Source organism: Pantherophis guttatus, chromosome 2 (genome assembly GCF_059756535.1).
Source record: "Pantherophis guttatus breed Tessera chromosome 2, ASM5975653v1, whole genome shotgun sequence".
NCBI lineage: Eukaryota > Metazoa > Chordata > Lepidosauria > Squamata > Colubridae > Pantherophis > Pantherophis guttatus.
The window spans coordinates 125,771,192-125,795,610 of record NC_142064.1 but is presented as its reverse complement, the minus strand read 5'-3'; the positions used below and the strand labels follow the sequence as shown (position 1 = coordinate 125,795,610).

The following is a 24,419-nucleotide window of genomic DNA, read 5'->3' as shown; positions in this document are numbered from 1 at the left end:
CAACATAAATATTTAACTTCTAAATTGCATGTATTGTATTGTCCTGAATCTGAATGTAATTAATATTGTATAAATAATCGGCATTTAGAGGGGGATTTGTTAGATGTAAATGCCTTATTCTCTAATGTGTAAATAGTGTATATAAGAACATCAAGAGTTAATTTATTCTATGGTCCCTAATGTATTCATGACTCATATCCCATCTTCATGACTCCACCCCCTATGTATATAAGGAGCTCCTCTCCACAAGCTCCCTGCTTCTATCTATGAATATTCAGCGAATATAGAATGCCTTTGTGTAAATAAAAGGAGTTATATTTGAACTCTTAATTCTTTAATAATTTATTGAGTCTGATCCAGAAAATATCGCAACATTTACTTTAACCTTTCAACAGTTTTCTTCCTTTCAAAAGAGTCATTATATCTAACCATTGGAAAACTCTGCCCAGATTCTATGGTGGAGGTGAAATGGCAAAGGTCTTACAAGGCACCCTTGGCAAGAAGAGTTTCAGTGGTATCCCAGAATGCCTTGTTTTATTCCTCCTCACCTCTTACATTTGTTTTTCTGAAACTGCAGCCATTATTCACAAACTGATCCTTGCTCATTTCATCGTGAAAGCTTAATAGGTATTTTTTTAAAATTTATGACAAGAGGGCTGATATTTATTCAGGTGGAAGTAATAGAAATAATCCTCAAAGTAAACACTTCTGTTTGACTTTAGAGACCAAATAAGCAGCTTTTCTTAGTTTGCTAACCACAGAAAGCTCCGCTGGTAACCTGGATGCTGTCACTTGGGGGACATGACTTGATCAGGATTCTTTTCTTTGATTCAGTGTTACCCTTGAGTTATTCAGCTCTGGCTCCTTTCACATTTCTCTTTTGACTTTGCCCATGGTCAGAATCTGAGTTGGAGCATGGAGAATCAGCTCCTGCTGAGCCTGTGGAACATTAGCTGTAGGAAGGATAGAATAAGGCTGATCAATGACAAACACCACCTGAGCACCCCACCCCCCAACAATTCCTTAGGTAATCCAGAAGTTCCTCATCAGAAGTGGTGAAAATTAAATTCTTCCTTTAACATTTACCATACATCATTCGCAAGACGACACTTTTGACAGCTACAACTATTGTGGAACCCAACAATCCAGCTTCCCAAGATGCTGATTTTTCAGTTATCCATCTGCATCTCTGACATATATAGCGTTCCCACAGATGAGAATAAAATATGAAGAAAAGTGTTAGTTAACCAAATTCAGATAGACAGACAGCTCTGATGTCCTCTTCTCTGCTATGGGTCCTAAAGATGGGTTGAAATTCAAGAGCTTATTCAAGGAGGTAACAAGTAAGAATGCAAACTATCGCTTTTATTTTTTTAAAAAATCTTTTTTTGTGGGGATGAGTTTTGTATCTGTGACTTTTGCCTTGCCAGACAGGTTAGTTTCCTTTAATGAAAAAGTGTTGTTTTTAGGGACCCAGGAAGAACAGTTTCTAAGCAGCAGCACTTGTCCTCTAGAATGAAGTCCCCAATTAGATCTGTATGGTTTCTAAGCCTTGGGGTAGAGTATATGGTTTTCCATTCTGCAATGTAACATAAAATGCTTTTGTCATTGCCCTGTCCACAAATTTCCTGTATCATGTTTAAAGGCTTAAACATGACTTGGAATTCTTGCTATTCTGGCATTTTTTTTCTGAAATGATACAATAAACAATGAAACAATCAAAATAGAACTAGAAGGGAGGGATCTTGAAGCTCAAGCAGGAGACCCTATACCCATGATTGTGAACCTATTTCATGTGTGCCGCAGGTGGCACATGTAGCCATATCAGTGAGCTGAGGTTCGCTCCAGCGCGCATGCGTATGCTAGCCAGCTGATTTTTGGCTTCTGGGACCACCAGACGTAGGGAAACGGGCTGTTTCCTGCTTTCCTGCCTCCAGAGGGCCTGGGGGGGAAGACTCGTTTTGCTTTCTTACCTGGCTCCAGGACCTCTCTAGGAGTCTGGGGTGGCGAAAATGGCCTTCCCCACCACCCCATGAGGTCCTTCAAAGGCCGAAAACGGGCCCGTTTTTGGCCTCCAAGGGGGTGGAAAAGGCTATTTTCACCCTTCCCAGACTCATAGAGAGGCCCTTGAGCCAGGTTAGAAAGAAAAATGGGCCTATCGGGCCATCGCATGCTGGGAGCAGGGGAGGGGGTTGCGCACGCATGTGCAGTGGCATGGTGCATAGAATTATGGGTGTGGGCATGCCCCACACCCCCCCTCCTGGCACACAATGGCAAAAAAGTTAGCTATCACTGCCCTATACCATTTCAGACAAGCGAACCAATAATTCTTTTCCATCCTTATCAAGGAGTATAAAATTTTTGAAGGTAGCAGAGAAACATACTTTGGAGCATAAGTGATAAGAGCACTCATCCAAAGAGAGCTCATGATTCCAGATGAATTCCCATTTCCACCAGATAAGGAATCTGGAACGAGCTCTCCCCAGAGATATGGAGGATCCCGGATCTACGCACTTTCCGCCGTGCTCTTAAGATTCTTCTATTCCAGCAAGCTGGCGTGGCCTATTTTTCTCCCCTGTTTTCATTTTCATTTTCATTTTCATTTTCATTTTCTTTTTATTAAATTTGTATACCGCCCTACTCCCGAAGGACTCAGGGCGGTGAACAGGCACAAAATAAAACACATAAATACAAAAGTTAAAAAACATAATTAGAACCAAATTAAATAATTTTGCCCGAGACAATTAAAATTCCCAGTAATTTAAAACAAATTAAAATTTCAATTTAAAAATTTAAAAGAAGGGGAGAAAATTAGGCCAGGCCAGCCTGATGGAATAGGAGTGTCTTCAAAGCACGGCGGAAGGTACGCAGATCCGGGATCCTCCGTAACTCCGGGGGGAGCTCGTTCCAGATAGTGGGTGCCCCCACAGAGAAGGCCCTCCCCCTAGGGGCTGCCAGTCGACATTGTTTGGCTGATGGCACCTGGAGCAGCCCCTCTCTATGAGAGCGTACCGGCCGGTGGGAGGCTATTTGTGGTAGTAAGCGGTCCCGTAAGTAGCCAGGTCCTAAGCCATGGAGCGCTCTAAAGGCCTGTTCCTCCCCATCCAGATCCGCAGGGCCTCCAGACACTGAGACATTACTTCAAGGGCATTGTTGGGGTGGTCCAGGGTGGAGATGTACAGCTGCGTGTCATCAGCGTACTGGTGGTACTTCACCCTGAAACCACGGATGATCTCGCCCAGCGGCTTTACATAAATGTTGAACAAAAGGGGCAAGAGGACCGACCCTTGTGGCACCCCACATATGAGGGGCCTCGGTGTCGACCTCTGCCCCCCTGCCTACAGACTCAACCAGCCGGAGAGAAAGGAGGAGAACCACCGTAGTACAGTGCCTCCCACCCCTAACTCTTCCAACCCGTGCTGCATGATACCATGGTCGATAGTATCAAAAGCCGCTGAGAGGTCTAACAGGACCAGGACAGAGGAGCACGCCCTGTCCCGAGCCCTCCAGAGATCATCAACCAATGCGACCAATGCCGTTTCCGTGCTGTACCCAGGCCTGAAACCCAACTAGAACGGATCCAGATACGTCATCTCATCCAGGTGCTGGGGAAGCTGTTGCGCAACCACACTCTCAACAACCTTTGCCACAAAACGAAGGTTGGAGACCGGACAATAATTAACCAACATTGCCGGGTCCAGATAAGGCTTCTTGAGGAGAGGCCTCACCACCGCTTCTTTCAAGGTGGCGGGGAAGTCACCCTCACCCAACGAAGCATTTATAATCCCCTGGAGCCAGCCTCGTGTCACCTCCCGGGAAGCCAGCACTAACCAGGAGGGGCACGGGTCCAATAAACAAGTGGTCGCGTTCAGTCTGCCCAGTATCCGTTCCATGTCCTCAGGGGTCACAGGATCAAACTCATCCCAGATAACATTCTGAAGATCTGCCCCAGTCCCTCCCCCTGAGACTACCCAGTCGGAGTCCAGATCTTCCCGGATCTGAGTGATTTTGTCATACAGATACTGAACAAAATCCTTGGCTCTACCCTCCAAGGGGTCCTCCTGCGCTTCCTGGTGGAGCAGGGAGTGGGTCACCCTAAACAGGGTGGCTGGGCGGTTATCTGATGACACAATAAGAGCGGCAAAATAACTACATTTTGCTGCTTTTATCGCCACTAGGTAATTCCTAATATGGGATCTTACCAATGTCTGGTCCGATTCAGAAAGACTGGCCCTCCAACTACTCTCTAGGCGTCTTTTCCGATGCTTCAACTCCCTCAGCTCCTCAGTGAACCAAGGAGCCAAATGAGATCGGCGCTGGGTCAGAGGCCACAAAGGCATGACCCGATCCAGAGCTACAGCGGCCGCCCTATCCTAGGCAGCCACTAGTCTCCAGTCTCCAGTCGAGGCATGTGCCAGAGCCTCGGGAAATGGCCCAAGCTCCATCTGGAACCTATCAGGTTCCATCAGGCACCTGGGGCAGAACCATCTTACTGGCTCCGCCTCCCTGTGGTGGGGTGCAGCGGTTTGAAGGTCGAGACGAAGGAGAGAGTGATCTGACCATGACAAGGGCTCGGTAGCTATATCCCCTATCTCAAGATCACTCAGCCACTGTTCAGAGACAAAAACCAGATCCAGCGTGTTTCCCCCCGTGTGGGTAGGGCCATGAATTAACTGGGTCAGGTCCATGGCTGTCATGGAAGCCATGAACTCCCGAGCCACCTCAGATGCCTCACCCACAGACAGCAGGTTGAAATCCCCCATGACCATAAGCCTGGGGGTATCAACCACCACCACGGCGATGACGTTGAGTAGCTCGGGCAGGGCTGTTGCCACGTGGCAGGGAGCCAGGTACGTGATCAGCAAACCCATCTGAACCACATGACCCCACTTCACGAGGAGGGACTCACAGCCGGCCATCTGAGGAACAGTGGCCTCCCTCAGTCTCAGAACTTCTTTAATAATAACCGCTACTCTCCCGCCCCTGCCCTGTAACCTCGGCCAATGGAATGCGAGGAAACCTGGTGGGCACTTTTCAACGAAGGAGACCCCCCCTCCTGGCCCAACCAGGTCTCCGTAATACCTGCCAGGTCCGCTCCCCCCTCACAAATAAGATCATAAATGAGGGGGGCTTTATTTAATACGGACCTGGCATTGCACAGCATCAGCCGAAGGGTCGGGTCCTGGGGAACGGGTGGAGCCTTGGGGGCCGGAGCATGTCACCGCTTGTAAACAGCTGGTACGTGCTCCCTTGACTCGATATGGCCCCCTGCTCCCGCCATACCTACCCCTCCCACTCACGGTAATGATATTCAGAGCAGTATCTGGACAAACTATGACTCCCCCCTCGACCCCGAGATCCCCACCTCCAACGCCATGTTTCCTTGCCAGGCCCGCCCCTCCCCTTTGTGGGCTATCCCCCATACCCACAACTCGCATTCCAATCAAACCCTCCCCCTCCCTAGAACCCCTTAAAAATTTACAAAAATTTTTGATATAAAACCCCTCAACCCTCTAGTTTTCGCATGCCACCTCTCGGGGTTCCAAAGCCCATCATCGAGGTGGGCCCTCGATAAAGTGGAGGGCCAAACTTGCGAGAGGGGGGAGTCTCGCAATGCTAGCAGGTCGGCTTTCTTGTACGCCATTGTATGTTTTAAAATCCTTTTAAATCGAAATTTTAATCTGTTTTAAATTATTGGGATTTTTTAATTGTCTCGGGCTAAATTATTTAATCTGGTTTTAATTATATCTTTTAACTTTTGTATCTATGTATTTTATTTTGTGCCTGTTCACCGCCCTGAGCCCTTCGGGAGTAGGGCGGTATATAAATCTAATAAAAGAAAGAAAAGAATAAAAGAAAGTGCTAAGAGCCCGACTCATCCAAAGAGAGCTCATGATTCCAGGTGAATTCCCATTTCCACCAGATGAGGAAGATGAAAAACAGGACAACATAATTGTTGCAGCTAATCTTTATTTATTGGCATTGGCACTGAGGATTATCGTTGAACTGTTTTCATATTATAGTCCACCATGAAGTTGGATGAACTCTTCTCCAAGTATCCTTGCAGGTAGTTATCTGGGGCAGGGGTCACCAACCTTTTGGACCTCAGGGACCACTAAATTCATAATTTTAAATTCCGCGAACCACTAATAGGATCTGCCTAATGACCGGCAGGGTGGGTATGGCAAGGTGGTCATGTGACTGGGTGGGCGTGGCCAACTTGATGTCACTCATGTCAAGGGGCACCTTGCCAGTCTCTACTTGCTACTCCTCGCCTGCCCACCTGGATTCCTTAGGGCCCCAACAGGAAGCAGGTGTTGGAGCTAAGCATCCACCATGAGAAAGAGTTGGCAAAACAAGCTGGCTCAGTTCAGATTGGATCTAACCGAGAAGGAGGCTCAGCAGAAGCACTTCACTGAGGACTACGAGCATAGGCTTTCCAAGCAGAGGGAAGACCTGCATGAGTGCAAGGCCAGGTACCGGCGCCTGGAGGCTCAGCGGGCTGAGATGGTCAGCCAGTTCCAGGCCATGAGGCAGTCCCACTGGAACAAGGCCCTCCGGCTCTTCGCCACCAGCGGCACTTCCCTCCAGACTTCATCCAAAGCCCCATACCAGGAGGCCAAAACAGACCCCAAGTCAGAATTTCTGTCCCCCTCCAACCCACACAAAAAGACCCCAAAGGGGGACACTCTCTGCAGCAACACAAACGTTCATTGCACATATCCGTCCCAGGGGCCGTAGTTTGAGGACCCCTGATTTCGTGCAATATAAAAAATGCAAATAATTTTTCTGCGGACCACCAAAATTTTCTTGCGGACAACCAGTGGTCGACAGACTACGTGTTGGTGACCGCTGACCTGGGGTCATGGAAGTTTCCTGTGTCTGCACCAGGTACTGGAAGGAAGGAACAACATCTTCTTAAATGTCAATATTTCAGATTTGCATTCTGGAACGGCAGCAGCCCCAACCACCATAGCTGATGGTGAAGGAGTAATATGTTTCTTTTTAATGGAAGGGAGGTTTTCCCACAGAGTAGAAACAGAGCTTTGGGAGGGCTCAGAATGAGGACCCATTCTCACCACTCCCAGTTTAATTACATGTAAGAACAAAACAATGCGTCAATCATAGTGTTTACATGTGCTTCACTGATTTTGAAAAAGCATTTGATAAAATAAGATACAGCAAACTATTACAAATTCTGAAACAAGTGGGACTAGATGACAAAGACATCCGAATCATAAAGAATCTATAGTGGCATCAGGTAGCAAATGTGAGACTAGGCTGAAACTACTCAGATGATGCAGAAATACAAAGAGGGGTGAGACAGGGGTATATTCTGTCTCCACTAGGGGTGAAATCCAGCAGGTTCTTACAAGTTCTGCAGAACCAGTAGCAGAAATTTTGGGTAGTTCGGAGAACCGGCAATTGCCACCTCTGGCTGGCCCCAGAGTGGGGTGGGAATCGAGATTTTGCAATATCTTTCCCCCAGGAGTGGGGAGGGAATGGGAATTTTGCAGTATTCTTCCCCTGGAGTGGGGTGGGAATGGAGATTTTGCAGTATCCTTCCCCTGCCATGCCCACCAAGCCAAACTATGCCCACCAAGCCATGCCCATAGAACTGATAGTAAACAAATTTGGATTTCACCAATGGTCTTGTTTAATGTCTACTCGGAATGTTGTTGGTTATAATACCTGATAGATTAAGGTACTTACTTATGACTACGACTGGTGCAGGCGATATTCCTTCAAAGAAGAAAAAGAGAAGTCAGTAAAAATGGCTATCATTTTCAAAATGGCACACATTGTTCTATTTTTCTAAAGAAGGCAAATTAATAGCATTATTCCCCCAGTAAAGAAAGTTGCATCATGTTTTCATTGTAATTCACTCTTCAAAGTAACACAATTCACCCAAAATCTATCACTTCAACATAGAGCCTTCTATGTGGATAAGAGACATTCAAAAGGGACCCTCCTACAGACATGAAACATGTGAGGGAAGAGGAGAAGATATGAGCTGATCATGGAGGAAGTTGTTGTGACTCCGACCCCCGAGGCCGACTTATCGGAGGGAGAAGGCTCCGAACATGAAGGAGAGGAGTTGGCCAGGCCTCCCTCTCCAGGACTCTCCTCTCTGGCAATGCCTCAGGTGTCTCCCGAGGGAGAAGAGATTGGCCAGGAGCCAGTCGGACAGTGACGGAGATAAGTCTTGGCTGGATCCACGCCAGCGTCAGAGAGACAAGCGCATGCAGCAGAAAAGGAGGTGTGCCAGAGATTAAGATGAGTCACTGGACCACACCCCACAGGGGATATAAGGGGGTAAGGTGGCCATTCAGACTCTGTGACGGACAAAACTAACTACTAGCGAGTCACATTGTATCTTTGCAACAACAATATCTGCCTTGGATTTAATATGGACTGGACTTGACAGTACTTGAACTGTGTGTATCTTGTTTGGCTTTATCTGTCAGAGGAACAACCTCTCCCTTTATGGGTAAAGTTCTTGGCAAGCAGCTACTGGGTTGCTGCCAATCTTCTGATTGAAATAATTTGTTGTCTGCCAGTTTTATTTAACCCCTGGATATCTGTTTGTGTGCGTGTGTGAGACGGGGACAGAACAGAAGTGATGATTATAGGTGAGGGGATGCTATAGAGCAGGGGTCCCAAACCGCTAGGCTGCGGCCCAGTACAGATTGTGGCTTATTTGCAATCAGGCCACACAAGTGGTGCACCGGGGTGCATGCATGCATGCACAGCTTGATTTGAGCAAGTGGCAGGCCAGCCCTGGTGCACACATATGCATCACTCAACTTGCACAAGTTGAAATGCACATGCATCTCATGTGGCCCAGCCCACTGCTCATGTGGACCAGTTCCCCTCTCCTCCCATCCCCGCTGGGCCACCAAGCGCAAAGGTTGGGGAATGCTGCTGTAGAGGATCTACTTTGCTGAATTAAGGCAAGAAAAGAGAAACACTGAAAGGAAAACATACTTTCTGCCTCTCACTTTCCAGAATATCATGCTGGCAAATCATACACAGTACTTTGACATACTTACTTTTCTCCAAGGGTGGGGGGAGGGGTCGTAATATATCTGTTTCAATGGGGAAAAAATAGGTTGATGTTTGTCACTTAACTCAAAACTATTTTAAATTATTCTTCTAAATTCAGTGAATCAGTACCATTACTTTGAAGTTAAGAGCGATGTCAGATAACCTTCAGGGAAACACAGGTGAAATACAACTGTTCAACATTTAACCTCTTCACCCAGCCAGAGAACATGGGAGTAGTGAATGTATCTAATGCTTATAGGGTGATGCCCAAACGGTCCCAATTCCTTCTTGATGAACCTGATGAGACCCTGCATTTTTATTTTTTCTTTGTCCTTTTCCTTAGGGTATTTGAGTTTATCAATTTTTAAAAATTGTGTGCATTTGTGTGTAATGATAGGAAAGAATAACACAGAAATACGACTGAACTCCAGTTCCCATCATCTAGAAGTCCCCGTGGACAATGCAGGCTGAGACTGCTGGGGTTGCCCTTGAGCACCTGCTCCAGTGCCTATCTTGCTGTAGATGTTGGGGCACTCAGGGTTCAAGGACCCATTGAGGACTGGCACATGAAATATAGGACACCCCATTGAAAATGGAATGGGTGTATAAATGGAATGGATGATTTGCTTTGAAGGCCTTCCTTCTACATCCCTGTTGGCCTTTCATGAGGAGAATCTATAATAATTCATGGGATAAAATACTCACCCTCTTCATTCTCTTCTTGTGCTAGACAGGAAAATAAAACAAGCAATCATGTTTATTATAATGGTGAATACCTCATAATATTTCTATTATAGAAGCCCATCTTATTTTATTGTTCTTTTCCAGAATTTTCCTATACAGAGAGTGGGTAAAGGAGTCTTTTCATCTCTAAGGTTTTTCTGATTGGATGGATTCCTTTCATGGAAACCAACTATATTCCATTTCTTGACTCCAAATTCACGAATAGACAGATACACAGAGTATAACTGGACCAGTTATTTAGGCCTAGGTTGTCTTTCTGAGTTCTGGATTTCTGCATAGGAAATCTATAACTGTCTTCTGTTCAAATAATCCATAGCTTCAGGTCATGTGACACATTCCATGTTTAGAGAAACAAGTCCATCTTGGGAAGGCTTAAAAGAGAATTGCTGCATATGACGTTCTGCTTCGTTTGTGATCTATGGTTCCATCATACAGTGAAGAAACATATATACAAGCCACAGGAATGAACAACCCTTGAAAAACTGTGGTGTAAATTTTACCTGATTTACATCAATGCCTGGCATCTAATCTGGAGAAACAAAGCCATTCTAGCTTTCCTTACTGGATAGAAGCACCAGTATCTCCACTCACTGAAGAAATTGTTGCCTCTGCACTTGAGCTGCCTCTCCTCAGTTTCTCATTGTGGTTTCTTAAGTATATCTTAGGAGGGGACTGGGAGACTTTATGTTGACAGAGGAATTTAAACTGTAATTCCCAAAAGAAGATCAGCAGTAACAAGCTGGCCATTGTCTGCCCACTCACTCCTAGGGCCTTCCTCATCCTCCCGTCAGAAGCAGAGGGAATAGCAATGGGACTGGCTTACCTGTGGATGGCAAGGCAAAAGCAATCACTGCCAACACAAAGAGGACCCAGAGCTTTGTGATCCGTGGAATTGTGGCAGATCTACACACCATTAAATTCTCAGCAGAAGGGAATCACAAAGTGCCATGGAGTAGTTTTACAGAGAGCCCCCTTTTTAAAGAATTAATCACAGGCGTGAAATCCAGCAGGTTCTGACAGGTTCTGGAGAACCGGTAGTGAAAATTTTGAGTAATTTGGAGAACCGGCAAATATCTCCTCTGTCTGGTCCCAGTGTGGGGTGGGATTGAGATTTTGCAATATCCTTCCCCCAGGAGTGGGGAGGGAATGGGGATTTTGCAGTATCCTTCCCCTGCCATGCCCACCACTCCACTCCACACCACACCCACTAAGCCACGCCCACAGAACCGGTAGTAAAAAAATGAATTTCAGCACTGATTAACCACCTATGAAAAGAATGCCCAGAACCAGCATGATGGCTGAGCCAAAAAGGATTAGCAAACATATATCAAACTTTCTGAGAATATCTCACGTGAACAGTAAGAACATCTTGTTTTCGACAGAAGTTATTTGTGTTTATTACTTTTTAATTGGTTTTATGCTGCATATCTCTTCTATTCAAGTGACTCCGGATGGCTTGTAAGTTATAAAATAAGTAAAAAATAATTGAAATATTCAAGCATAAAACTACATAGATTATTATGGTTATAAAATTATATTAAAACCAGAACCAAGAGATGAACAGGATGGAAATGAGGTCTTTTTTCTCTGTCAGCCACCACCAGCGAAGAGCACCTCCTTTGGGGCCCCAGGCCAGCCAGCAAAACTAAGATTTGATACCCTTCAGGAAGGCCAAAACTTAGGGGGCAATTCTCACTGCCAGTGGGGCCATAGCATAAAAGGTTGTTCTCCTTGAACTTGTCTGCTGGAATTCCTTAGTAGATGGGATCAATAGCAGCGTCTTACGCTGACACTAGTGGGGTAGACTAGTCCTATCAGGGAGAGACCTCTCCTCAGATACGCTGGACCCCTGCCATGTAGGGCTTAAAGATAACCAAATCCTTAATTGAATCTAGAATCAAGCCGGTAACAAATTGAGCAGTAACAGTGTTATATGTGCAATTGTAGGGGCTCCCTGTGCATGCTATTGCATTCTGCACTAGTTATAGGTTCTGAATACTCTTCAACGGTAACCCTATGCAGAGCACATTGCAGTAATCCAGTGAGAGATAACTAGGTCATGAGTTACCATGTGCAGAGCTTCATGATCCAGGTAAGCTCGCAACTGGTGCACAGCTGAAAAGTTGAAGTATGATTAATTGCTGCTTTCAATTAGCTATAATCTGTACCTCAATTACTATATCGGTCTTTGGAAATCTCTTGAGAAAATGGACTAAGGAGAATTTGTTCTCACTGTCAAGAAATTCTATCTAGGGACTTCCGGTTTGGTGTCACAGTGAGACAGTCAGGGAAATAGCGGGCTCTAATGAGTCCCGCGAAAACCCCGGCTGCCGAACCGCCGCCGATGGGTCTTCGGACTGGAACCATCCTGTAGGGATGATAGAAAAGGAGGGGCGCCTTGGATGTCCAAGAGGAACAGGCAAGTTCCTCAGAGGTCAGAGGGAACCCTCTTTGAGTCAGCGGCGGGGGGCAGCAGCCCTGGCGGCTGCCACGAAGCTGGGACAACCGGGCAAGAGATGTGCTGGAGGAAAGTGGATTGAAACGGAGCTCTTTGAAGCCGGGTGAGTGACAACCAACCCAGGCTTGAACAATGCCTAGAGCAAGATTAACATCTATAAAACCTCTCGCCATAAAATAGCGGCTGAACAACAAAGGGGCTGAAAGTTTAAAATGATACTTTAAAGAAACAAAGACCTGATAAACAGTTAAGTTTTGAACAGAACTAAAGGGCTTCAATATTGAGATATGGTACAAAGATTAGATATTTTAAAATTTGAATTGGACTTAAAAAAAGATTTGATACTTTTTAAGCTAAAAGAAGAAGAAATAAATTGGATTTTTACATAATTGCACAAAATGGATACTTGCATGACTAATGGAAAATGAGGATTGCAGAGGGACACCAACTGCTTTAAAGAGGAACTTGTTAACTCTTTTCTGTTATGGAAACTTTGGGCTTTACAGATAAAAGTCATGGGACTATGCGGAGGAGGGTTTTTTTCTTTCTCTGTCTGCAGGTAGCTTGACTTTTGTGAAAAGAAAAGGAAATTATAACAGAACTCCTATAGTTGAAACAATAATAATTTAAAAAATTGGCGCAGGAACAAAATATAATATAAATATAAAAAAGTATGAAGGCTATTGCTTAATGCATTTTAAGCCGCCCTGAGTCTCCGGAGAAGGGCGGCATATAAATCAAATCAAATAAAAAAAAGAAGAAGAAGAAGAAGGATTAAGCGCAGGCTCAAGAGAAGATTTGATACATATATCCGGAATAAAAATAAGAAAAAGATATAATATGACTTATGGAGGACAAAATTGAGAACTTTGGAAATGGTAGGAAATATATGTTTACAGTTGAGGAAATGAAGAAATAAGATACACATGACTGGAAAAAGAAAAAGGAAGATGGAAACAATGTGATTAAAAATAAAATAATATACAGGTGGATTGTAATAATAAAAAGGAGGTTTTTACAGAAATTAGGAATATTAAAAGGAATTTATAAACATTTAAAGGTATGTTTGAAGCAAAAATTATAAGGATAAATATGGTTAATTTAAAATGTGAAAAAAAATATAAATATATTTAAAGGTATGTTTTAAGCAAGAACCATGTCTCAATGTTAAATTGTTATGAAAAAATATAAGGATAAATATGATTAATTGAAATTAAGCAATGTATAGATGGATGGAAACAACAAAGAAAGGATTAAGTAGGGATCAATAGTTAAACCAACTATGATTATGCTGTGTTTAACATCCAAAAAATAAAAATAGATATTTATTTTATTTTATTTATTTTATAAAATTTGTATGCTGCCCTATTTCCAAGGACTCAGGGCGGCTCATAACGACAAGCAACCAAGCAACTGTTAAAAACAAAAAATATACACAAAAAATAAAAAAGTTTTTAAAAAGTTTACATAGATATGCTGTGTAACACACCTTCTACACACCTTCCGCTGCGCTCTCAAGACCTTTTTATTCCATCAGGCTGGCCTGGCCTAATTTTTCCCCTTTTTTCCCTTTTTAAAACGCAAATTTTAATTTGTTCTTAATTTATTGGGGTGTTTTAAATCAGTCTTTGGCCAAATTGTTTAATTTGGTTTTATTCAGTTTTAAATTTTGTATTTATGTGTTTTTATCCTGTGGCTGTTCACCGCCCTGAGTCCTTCGGGAGTAGGGCGGTATACAAATCAAATAAACTAAACTAAACTAAACTAAACTAACAGCCAGAAAGTAAAAATGGTTTTGCTGTGTTTAACAGCCAAACAAAAAGAGTGATGCTGTGTAACAGCCAAAACATAAAAGGATATGATATGTAATGGCCAAAAACAAAATGAGTATGCTGTGTCTTAACAGCCAAACAAAAATGGTTATGCTGTGTAACAGCCAAAATAAAAATGGATATGCTGTGTATAACAGCCAAAAAATAAAAAAGATTGGTTTAACAACAAAGATAAAGATAAAGACGTTGGGTTTTATAGTATTATTGAAAATTAAGATTTGATAGTGATTTGTATTAATTTATGACCGGATCAAAAGCTTTGTTTTGAAAAAATGTGTTTTATATTTATGTTCTAAAAAATAATAAAAAACTTTTTTTAAAAAAAGAAATTCTATCTGATGCTTCTTGTCCTGCCTTCAGATGCTTTGGAGAATAGGTTGACCCCTGTTAGATACTAACAGTGAACCAATAGGCTTCACTCAGGTCCGCTGAATAAAAGGGAAAAGTACTTGAACCCGATTGGTTGAGACGCCTGACAGCTCCCTATATAAAGGCTAGCTGCCAGGCAGGGTTTTGCTGGATGTTACAGATCTACAATAAAGAATAGTTGTCTGAGCCTGACTTCCTGTCTCTTCATTCACCTTATCTAACACTGGTGACAAGGATGGGATTGAAGTAGCAGTGGAAAAAGAGCTGACAACGACATCCAGCCAGGTGGGAAAAGACATCGGAGCGGCGGCGATCTTGCACCCCAAATTCAAAATGCGAGAATCGGCAACGATATCAGCATTCATCCTGCCAACACCATTCGACCCAGCCAGGGAGCAATGGGGCTCCTATATGACCAGGTTCAAATTCTTCATGGAGGCAAATGACTTCCTCGGGCTGTCCGATAACAGGAAAAGAGCTCTCTTCCTCAGCCATTGTGGGCATGACATTTTCAACATGGCCGAGACCCTATTGGAACCAAGCCCGGTACAATTGATACCCTGACAGGTGCTGCAGAATATGCTGAAAACACAATATGCCCCAGTACCATCGAAGGTGGTGCGGTGACACGATTTCCACCAAAGAAACTAGAGGGATGGGGAATTGATCAATCAGTACATCGCAGCATTATGAAAAGCGGCCACACACTGTATGTTCAGAGATCCAGACAACGTTTTCCTAGATCAACTTATTTGTGGGATATGAGATATTCAGCTGCAATGCCGGTTACTGGCAAAGAAAAACCTTACCCTACATGTCACCCTAGACAAAGCAAGAGTGATGGAAGCATCAAATAAGGCAGCAAAGTTGCTGCAAAGACTGACGCCCCCCTCCCCAGCACCTCTGAAAAGAGCCACCATTCATAAGGAAGCTGTCCTGAATGAAAGTGCTGAGGGCATCGACAAGGAAGTCTTTCGCACAAACAGGAAAAGAAACTCTGCGACCAACAACAAGCAAACAGGGTGCGCTAGCTGTGGGGGACAACAATTGAGAGCTGTTTGTCGTTTTAGAGATGCTATCTGTTGGCATTGTGAGACGAAGGGTCACCTAGCACGGGTTTGCAGCCCGCCCTTCACTGGCCTATGCATCCAAGCATTCTGGCTGAAACCCTGAAAGTTTCCCGATGAGACCCAGAGAGGTCAAAATGAAAAAACTTTCATTCTGGGATGCCAGAAACATATCAAACGTGAATCGGCCAAGCCAGCACACCATACAACAAAAAATTTCAGATAACAATCCGCATTGAGGGGTTGCCATTTGAGATGGAGATCAACACAGGGTCTTCAGTGACCATAATATCCTGGGCTTCCCTAAAGAGGGCTATGCCACACCTCCAGAGAAGACAACTAAGATGCCAGCAACTTGTCGTGGTCTGCCAGCACCTGGCAGCGGAGTTGGACAATGAGGAGGCTGGGGAGGACAATGGGCCAGTCCTGGAGTCAGGGGAAGGCCCAGACAAGGGCTCTGCATCGGATGCAGAGATGGGGCCAGGGCCATTTGGGAGTGATGCATGGACTCCAGAGCCTCCAGATGTGTGGACTCCAGAGCCTCCAGAGGCAGATAGCAGTGAGGCAGAGGAACAGGAGGAGCCTATTCCTAGTGCATGCATGCGAAGAACTGCCAGAAGGCAAGAGCCTTGGTAGTACAGTGGTCTAAAGCACCCTGTTATTAAGACCAGCTGCCTGCAATGACTGCAGGTTCGAATCCCGCCAGGCTCAAGGTTGACTCAGCCTTCCATCCTTTCTAAGGTAGGTAAATTGAGGACCCAGTTGTGCGGGCAATAAGCTGACTTTGTATAAATATACAAAAGGATGAAGGCTATTGCTTAGCACATTGTAAGCCGCCCTGAGTCTCCGGAGAAGGGCGGCATATAAATCAAATTTAAAAAAAAAAAGAAAAAAAAAAGAGCAGCTAAAGCAAAAAGGACCACTCAGGAGTAAGGCCAGGAAATGATTGGCCCCTCCCAGAAGGCTTAAAAGAGTAGCAATGGCTCTTGGGATCTACAGTTGTTTCTAGTTATTGTCTCTTGCTTCTGAACTTCATGGGGTTTTGCCAAGAAAAGCCTTTGGCAGGATGCCAAAGAAGACAAAGGTTGGTGATAAGGCTGAAGGACTGTTTATGAAGAATTTGTTTTGGAATTAATTTGGACTAAGCTGAGAATGAATTCTTGGCTGTTCTAACAAAATATGTTTGTTTAGGACTGATTGTGTCTGGTAATAACTACTTGGGCCTAGGTCACAACACAACTGAAAATGTGTGACTATCAAGGGAATCAGATTCCTGTAGTGGGCTCCAGCAAATTCTGGATACAGTTCGGCAAATATGACAAAGAACTACCACTAACTGTTGTCAGCAGAAACCTGCCGAGCTTGCTAGGCTTAGATTGGATCGAAGCCCTCGGCAGGGGAGTATCAAACATCAACTCCATCACCAGCACAGAGTGGACGACCTGCTGTATGAATTTCAGGACGTATTCAGCACAGATCTGGGCAAGTATGTGGGAACCCCAATATCTTTTAATTTAGTCCCTCAGATGGTACCAATTCGAATGAAGGCCCATAGAGTCCCATTTGCTCTCAAGCCAAGAATAGACAGGGAACTGGATAACCTTATCAGCCAGGGAATCTTGGAACCCGTTGACCATGCGAAATGGGAGACCCTGATTGTAATGCCAACCAAATCTGATGGGTCAGTGCGCATTTGCACTGATTATAAGTGCACTTTAATAAAGCCCTCCAGTAAAGCATGTACCCTGTTCCCTGTCAGGTTTCTGTTCTGTCTTAAAATAAGTTTCATTTTCAAGCGCAGTCTCTAATGAATCATTCTTTATTAAGAACAGAAATAATCCGACATCTCTGATTCTAATTGCAGCCAAACTGGCCCCTCCTTCCAACCCCCTCCTCTTCCGCTCTCCAACCCCAATGTCTCATTGGTCAATATGCAGATCCATCTCTACATCCCGGCACGTTCTTTTCACAGGAATGTAGCCCCCCCTTCTCGTCTCCCAGGAAACCCTATCTGTACACACACAAAACTAAGTAAAAGTTCATCTCAGCAATAAATCAAGCTCCTGCTTCAACTTGTTATGTCAGCGCTGGAAGAGAGCCTAATTTGGAACGCTGACATCCGGCCCCTCTCCCTTCACTTCTGCGACATCACCTATCCCATAGGGAAAACCACATTAAGACTAGTCTCATCAGTCCCTCCCTGACTGTGCACCCCCCCTCCCGGCTTTCCCGGGTGGTCTGCATGGAATCTTGCTATAAGGCGATCAGCTTGGATGTTTGTGCTCTTCACCCAGGAAGCCTCTGACAATGGGTAACCCTTCCATTTAATTAAGTACTGAAGGTGCCCCCTGTGCCATCTTGAATCAAGAATCCGCTGCACTTCGTAGTGCGTTTGGCCCCCAACAACCAGGGGCCCAGGGGGTTCACGTGGCGTTGGCCTTAAAGTAGACCCCACTACAGGTTTTAGAAGGCTACTGTGAAAAACGGGGTGAATTTTCCCCAAAAGCCGTGGCAACTGCAATTGCACTGTAACGGGGTTGATTATTTTTATTATAGGAAATGGTCCTATAAATTTTGGGCCCAATTTCCTGCTCGGGAGTCTAAGTCTCAAATACTTGGTGGAGAGGTAAACTTTTTCTCCCAGCTGAAATGGTCTTTGGGGAGTTCGGTGCTTGTCTGCTTGGTCCTTATAAGATTGAGCCGCCTTTGCCAGCGCCCTCTTAACATTTTCCCAAGTTTGTCTCAACATTGCCATCCAGTCGGTCAAACTGACTGAGGAAGGGGGCTCCCTCGGGTATTCTGGCATGGGAACAAAATCCATGCCACTCACTATTTTGAACGGGGTTAGCCCCGTGCTGCTGTGGACAGCATTATTATATGCAACCTCCGCAAAAGATAGGAGGTCTGCCCAATTGGACTGCTGGTAGTCGACGTAGCATCTTAAATACTGTTCTATCATAGCGTTCAGTCTTTCTGCCCCCCCATTGGTGCTCGGGTGAAAAGCTGAGCTGAGCCCTTGGGATGAACCTATGGATCGTAGAAACTCCCTCCAGAACTTTGATGTGAACTGGACCCCTCTGTCGGAAATGATTCTCCTGGGGACTCCATGTAGGTGGTAAATGTGCTTCAGGAACAGTTTGGATAACTGACGGGCTGAAGGCAGTCCACTACAAGGAATGAAGTGTGCCTGTTTGGAGAATAAGTCTATTACAGTCCAGATCACCGTATTTCCACTGCTCCTCGGTAGGTCTACTATAAAGTCCATTGCAATCTCCTCCCATGGTCTTGTTGGCTCAGCTACTGGTTGCAACAATCCAGGTGGGCACCCTGGCCTTGTCTTCATCGTGGCACAAATGGTGCAGCTTTTTACATAACTGTCTACGTCCTTTCTCATATGTGGCCACCAGAACTGCCTTCGTACTAGGTGCAAAGTCTTTAGGAACCCGAAGTGTCCTGCTGGTTTAACATCATGGCTCCTCTTGAGAATCAGGATGCGTAAACTTTGTGGGACATAGAGCTTTGTCCCCCTCCATGCTAGTTCATCTCTTTTTGTTAAGAGATGTTGATTGTCCCGATACCAGGGGTCTGTCAGCGTTTCATTTTTTAATTTTGCAGTTAAGTCACTAGCAAGTTGGCCTTGCTGCTCACGTCGTTGCCGTCTGGTGATCACTTGGGCTGCAACTTGGGTGGATGGGATGATGGCATTCACTACCTGCTCCCGCTCACTGTTGTATTGGGGCATCCGGGAGAGGGCGTCAGCCAGGAAATTTCTCCCTCCTGGGATGTGCTTAAGCTCGAAATTGAAACGGTTGAAGTATTGTGCCCACCGCACTTGTCTGGGCGACAGTTTTCATGGGGTTTTTAGGGCCTCTAGGTTTTTATGATCAGTCCAGACTTCAAATGGTTTCTGGCCTCCCTCTAGTAGGTGCCGCCAGGTCAACAAGGCCCATCTTACTGCAAACGCTTCCTTCTCCCACGCCGCCCATCGCCTCTCCGTATCGGTGAGTTTGCGGGAGGTGTAGGCGCAGGGTTGTAGATCACCTTGGTTGTTCTTTTGGAGTAACACGGCTCCTACTGCCACATCACTTGCGTCTGCTTGGATGACAAAAGGCTGTTCTGGATCCGGGTGTTTTAAGACAGGTTCTTTCGCGAACAGTCCTTTTAGCGTCTCAAATGCCTGTTGGCAGGTCAGGTCCCACTGTAGGGGTTGTCCCGGGTGAGGTTTCATCGCTGGGCTTCCTGTCTTTAGGAGGTCTGTTAAAGGTTTGGCAATCTTCGCAAACGAGGGGATGAATTGTCTGTAGAAATTCGCAAAACCTAGAAAACTTTGCAGTTGTCTGCGGGTGCGAGGGGGCTGCCATTGTAGAACTGATTGGACCTTGGCTGGGTCCATCTCTATCCCCTCATTTGATACTCGGTAGCCCAGGTAGTCTAGCCGTGATTGGTGGAAATCGCATTTTGGCAGTTTGACATATAGGTTTGCCCGTAGCAGTTTTTCCAGTACTTGGCGGACGAGGGGTATATGTTCGTCTATGGTCTCCGTGTAGATAAGAATATCATCCAGGTAGACGAGGACCCCTTTGTAAAGGTGTTCATGTAAGACTTCGTTTATTAACTGCATGAACACTGCCGGGGCTCCTTGCAATCCAAAAGGCATTACTTTAAACTGGAAACTACCCAGGGGGCAGTTGAATGCTGTTTTCCATTCATCTCCTGCCCTTATGCGTACTCGGTAATAAGCTTCTCGAAGGTCTAGTTTGGTGAAAACCTTCCCTTTAGCCAGGTGGGCTAACATGTCTTTCATGAGGGGGAGGGGGTACAAGTTGTGTACGCAAACAGCATTGAAACTTCGAAAGTCGACCACCAGTCTCATGGAGCCGTCCTTTTTCTCTTTAAACATGACTGGCGCCGCTACCCTTGGTTTCACTGGCTCAATAAAACCCCTTTGTAAGTTTTTGTCTATGTAGTCCCGCATTTCCTGCATTTCTCGGGGCGTCATAGCATACATTTTAGGTTTGGGTTGTTTCGCTCCTGGGATAATCTCGATGGCACAATCAGTCTCGCGGTGGGGGGGCAGAATGTCACACTCGGCCTCGCTGAATACCCCTGCAAGGTCTTGGTACTCCCTTGGGATCTGGTTTGCGTTACAAGCGGTGGTGGGTGCGGCTGCCAATTGTTTTGCTGCACCTTCTGGGAGGGACCCTTGTGTTGGTGGTGTTTTCTTCTGTAGTGGAGGGCTGCTTTGGGGTTTCAGCGTGGGAGGGAATTCTTCTGGTCGGGGCGGCAGGGGTTGGGGCCCCTTTGCTATTCTCAGCCTGCGGGTTCCCTCTTGCCACCAAATGATTGGGCCCCATTTGTCGAGCCATGAGAGTCCCAATATGACTGGTTCTGTCATCTTGGGGGCTATTATGAAGCGGATCGTCTCCCAGTGATCTGCGAGTTCTAGTCTCACGGGTTCAGTCAAATGTGTGGCATATGTTCCTCCCACTAGGGACCCATCAACTTGCTCGAAGCGAATTGGTTGTTTGAGCTGTTTAGCTCAGATTCCCAATTTTAGAACTGTGGGTAGGTTGATTAGGCACCGTGTGCTACCCGAGTCTATTAGGGCTTGGAATATCTCTTGGGCCCCTGTTTTGGGGGCTGTTAGGCGTATGGGGAAAAGAAAAGGATGGACGGGTCCACTCACCATCGGGTCATCCTCGCCTTCGTCTTCCGTGTCATAGGGTTCGGGGAACTGATCTCCCTCATCTGGGATTCCTCTGGTTTCGGTCAGATGAGCGAAAAACTCAGGGATTTGGGGAGTTTCCTGTGGTACGTGGGTGACGCGCTTGGGCCCTCGTTCCGGTCGTGCTTTGGGCGGTGGAGCTGGTCCCGGTCTAGGCGTTCCACATCTTGCTGCTATGTGGCCGCTTCCCCCACATCTGTAGCATTTCAGTGGGCTCCGTGGGGCAGTTGGTCTGTGGGAGGGCTGTGATGTTGGGGTTTCTCGTCTGTTGAGTGGCCCCTGGTCTGGTCGGCCTCTCTCCTTTCCCTCTGGTGGTTTTGACGTGTCACTCGCCCGCAGCCCTCTGTCGACTTTTATCGCTACCCGGAACCATTCAGTGAGTCGGTTTGGGATGTCACGATAGGCAGTCACTTGGGAAATTCTTTTATCTAGGCTTGTTCTAAAAAAATACACCAGCAATCGCTCTGGTAGGGGAGGCAGTGTCCCAATGACTCTCCTGAATTCACGGATATGCTCTCTGATAGGCTTCCCCCTCTGCATTAGGTTTCTGAGTTCGTCTTCCACATAGGGGTCCTCCTCCTCCTCCTCCTCATAACGGGCTCTCAATAGTTGCAAGAACCCATCCGCATTTTGTAGCTGGGGGGCCTTGTATTTGTAGAGTGATGCTGACCACCTCTTTTCTTCTCCCTCCAGCCCTTCCCTGATAGCATTCACTAGGGCTCTGGGGAAAGGGTAGAGGTGTCCGAACCGCTCTATGTATATCTCAGCTGAATCGAGGAATTGGGCGAGGTTGTCTGGGTCACCATCGAACTTCCCTCTGAACTGGGGTGGCTCCTCCCTCTCTGCCCTCTCCTCTCTGTGCTGAGCTCTGGAGGGCCAGCCCTGGTGTTGATAGTCCTCTGCCTCGTCTCTCATCCTGGGGTGGGGAGGTGCTGCCTTGTCTGGGCTCCGCTGCCATTCCCATCCCCAGCTCGCCCTTCCCAATTCACTTAGGGGTTTTTCTTTATCTTTTAACTTTGCAAAAGGGGATTCCGCCTTTAAGGCTTTTGGCACAGTCCCCGGGTACTTATCTGCTTCATGTTTCTTTGCTTGAAGTTCTGCGGGGAGGGAAGGTGGAGAAAGTTGAACCTTTGTGTTTTCCAAGTTGGCTGGAATCACGACCGCTTCTGCTCCTCCCGTTTCTTGAAGCAGGCTTTCCTCCGATAGCTTGGCTTCAGCCATAGTCCGTCCCAGTTGTCTGGGAGGGAACGGGATGATTTAAACTCAGCCAGCCTGGATTTGGAGGAGAGTTTGGCTGTCTGTCAGGTTTCTGTTCTGTCTTAAAATAAGTTTCATTTTCAAGCGCAGTCTCTAATGAATCATTCTTTATTAAGAACAGAAATAATCCGACATCTCTGATTCTAATTGCAGCCAAACTGGCCCCTCCTTCCAACCCCCTCCTCTTCCGCTCTCCAACCCCAATGTCTCATTGGTCAATATGCAGATCCATCTCTACATCCCGGCACGTTCTTTTCACAGGAATGTAGCCCCCCCTTCTCGTCTCCCAGGAAACCCTATCTGTACACACACAAAACTAAGTAAAAGTTCATCTCAGCAATAAATCAAGCTCCTGCTTCAACTTGTTATGTCAGCGCTGGAAGAGAGCCTAATATGGAACGCTGACATCCCCATTGTTCAGCATTTGCTGCACTCTCTGGGCTCCAGAAAAATATTTGACAAACTTGACCTCACACAGGCGTATCAGTAGCTGCTGGTAGATGGTGCTACTGTGGATGCTCAGACCCAGGGGCTATTTCAAAGTGTCATGGAACAGCTTCTGCACAAAATCTCTGGAGTAGTGCCCTATTTTGACAATGTCTTAATTACCGCCAATGACAAGGCTCAATTACGGAGCCAATTAAGGGCTATCCTGATCAAATTTAGAAACACTGGCCTCCGAGTAAAAAGTGACAAGTGTCAGATTTTGGTGCCTGAAGTAGAGTTCTTGGGCTACTGAATCAATGGAGCCGGCATCCACCCAACCCTGAGCATGGTCAGGGCTATCCAGGAGGCCCCCACACCCCATAACAGAACCGAACTACAGGCTTTCCTGGGACTTTTGAACTTTTATTGTGTTTTTCTATGGGACAAAGCAGCTGTGGCCGAAAAGCTGCACAAACTCTTTAAGCAAAAAGGCCAAATGGCCTTGGGGCCGGGCAGAAGCCACAGCTTTCACCATGGTCAAACAACTACTCTCGGCTGACAGCCTACTGATACAATACAACGAGGTCCTGCTCTTAGTGCTTGCCTGTGACGCTTCCCCTTTTAGTGTGGGGGCTGTCCTCAGCCACCGACTCCCTAACGACATGGAAGCCCCAGTTGCCTATTACACCAGGACTCTGTTTAGCGTGGAGTGGAATTATAGCCAAGTGGACAGAGAAGCGCTGGCTGCGGTGGCAGTGGTTAAAAACTTCCATGAGTATTTGTAAGGTCAGCGGTTTGAACTTTTCACCAACCACAAGCTGTTGCTGGGACTTTTGGCTGGGGATCGCCCCATTCCAGCTGCTTAGTCACCTCATTTCACCAGATGGGTGATTTTCCTTGTGGCCTATTCATATAAACTAACCCATTGACCAGGAAAAACTCGGGGGCATGCTGACACCCTCAGCTGGTGCCCCCTACCAGACTTGATTGAGGACCCCACTCCTGGCATCCCGGTTCTGTTGATTGACATCCTGGACTTGGGCCTGGTTACATCTGCCGAGGTTGCAAGGCATTCGGCTAAGGACAATGTCCTCTTCACTGTTTTAAACTGGGTGTGGAGGGGCTGGCCAAAAGCACCGGTGGGTACTGAATTCAAACCATTTATCATAAAACAACATGAAATGTCTGCTCAAGGGGGTTGCTTGAGCAGACATGTTGTGGGGGTTTAGCTGGAACAACAACCAGGTTGTTATTCCAGCTAAACTGAGAACAAATGTGTTAAATCCATTGAACGTGGGCATCCAGGAATTGTCTGGATGAAGGCTCTGGTTAGGAGCTATGTATGGTGGCCCAATATGGACAAAGATATTACTGAATGGGTTGCCACCTGCTCCCCATGCGAAGAATCTCATCCAGCTCCCCTGGTAGCCCCAGCGCATGAATGGGAAAAGCCCCGAGCTCCCTGGTCCAGAATTCACATTGACCTTGTGGGA

General features: G+C 46.1%; 1 protein-coding gene across 1 annotated transcript; it reads right to left on the bottom strand.

Moving 5' to 3' along the window:
• Nucleotides 1-17,448: 17,448 nt before the first annotated feature.
• LOC148115314 (uncharacterized) lies at nucleotides 17,449-22,479 on the bottom strand. Its single transcript, XM_087886668.1, has 2 exons — nucleotides 21,205-22,479; nucleotides 17,449-17,670 (listed from the first exon to the last, which is right to left on the bottom strand). Exons 1-2 carry the CDS (start codon nucleotides 22,462-22,464, stop codon nucleotides 17,653-17,655), a joined length of 1,278 nt encoding a protein of 425 aa, XP_087742794.1. The 5' UTR covers nucleotides 22,465-22,479; the 3' UTR covers nucleotides 17,449-17,652.
• Between the last annotated feature and the right edge of the window lie 1,940 nt (nucleotides 22,480-24,419).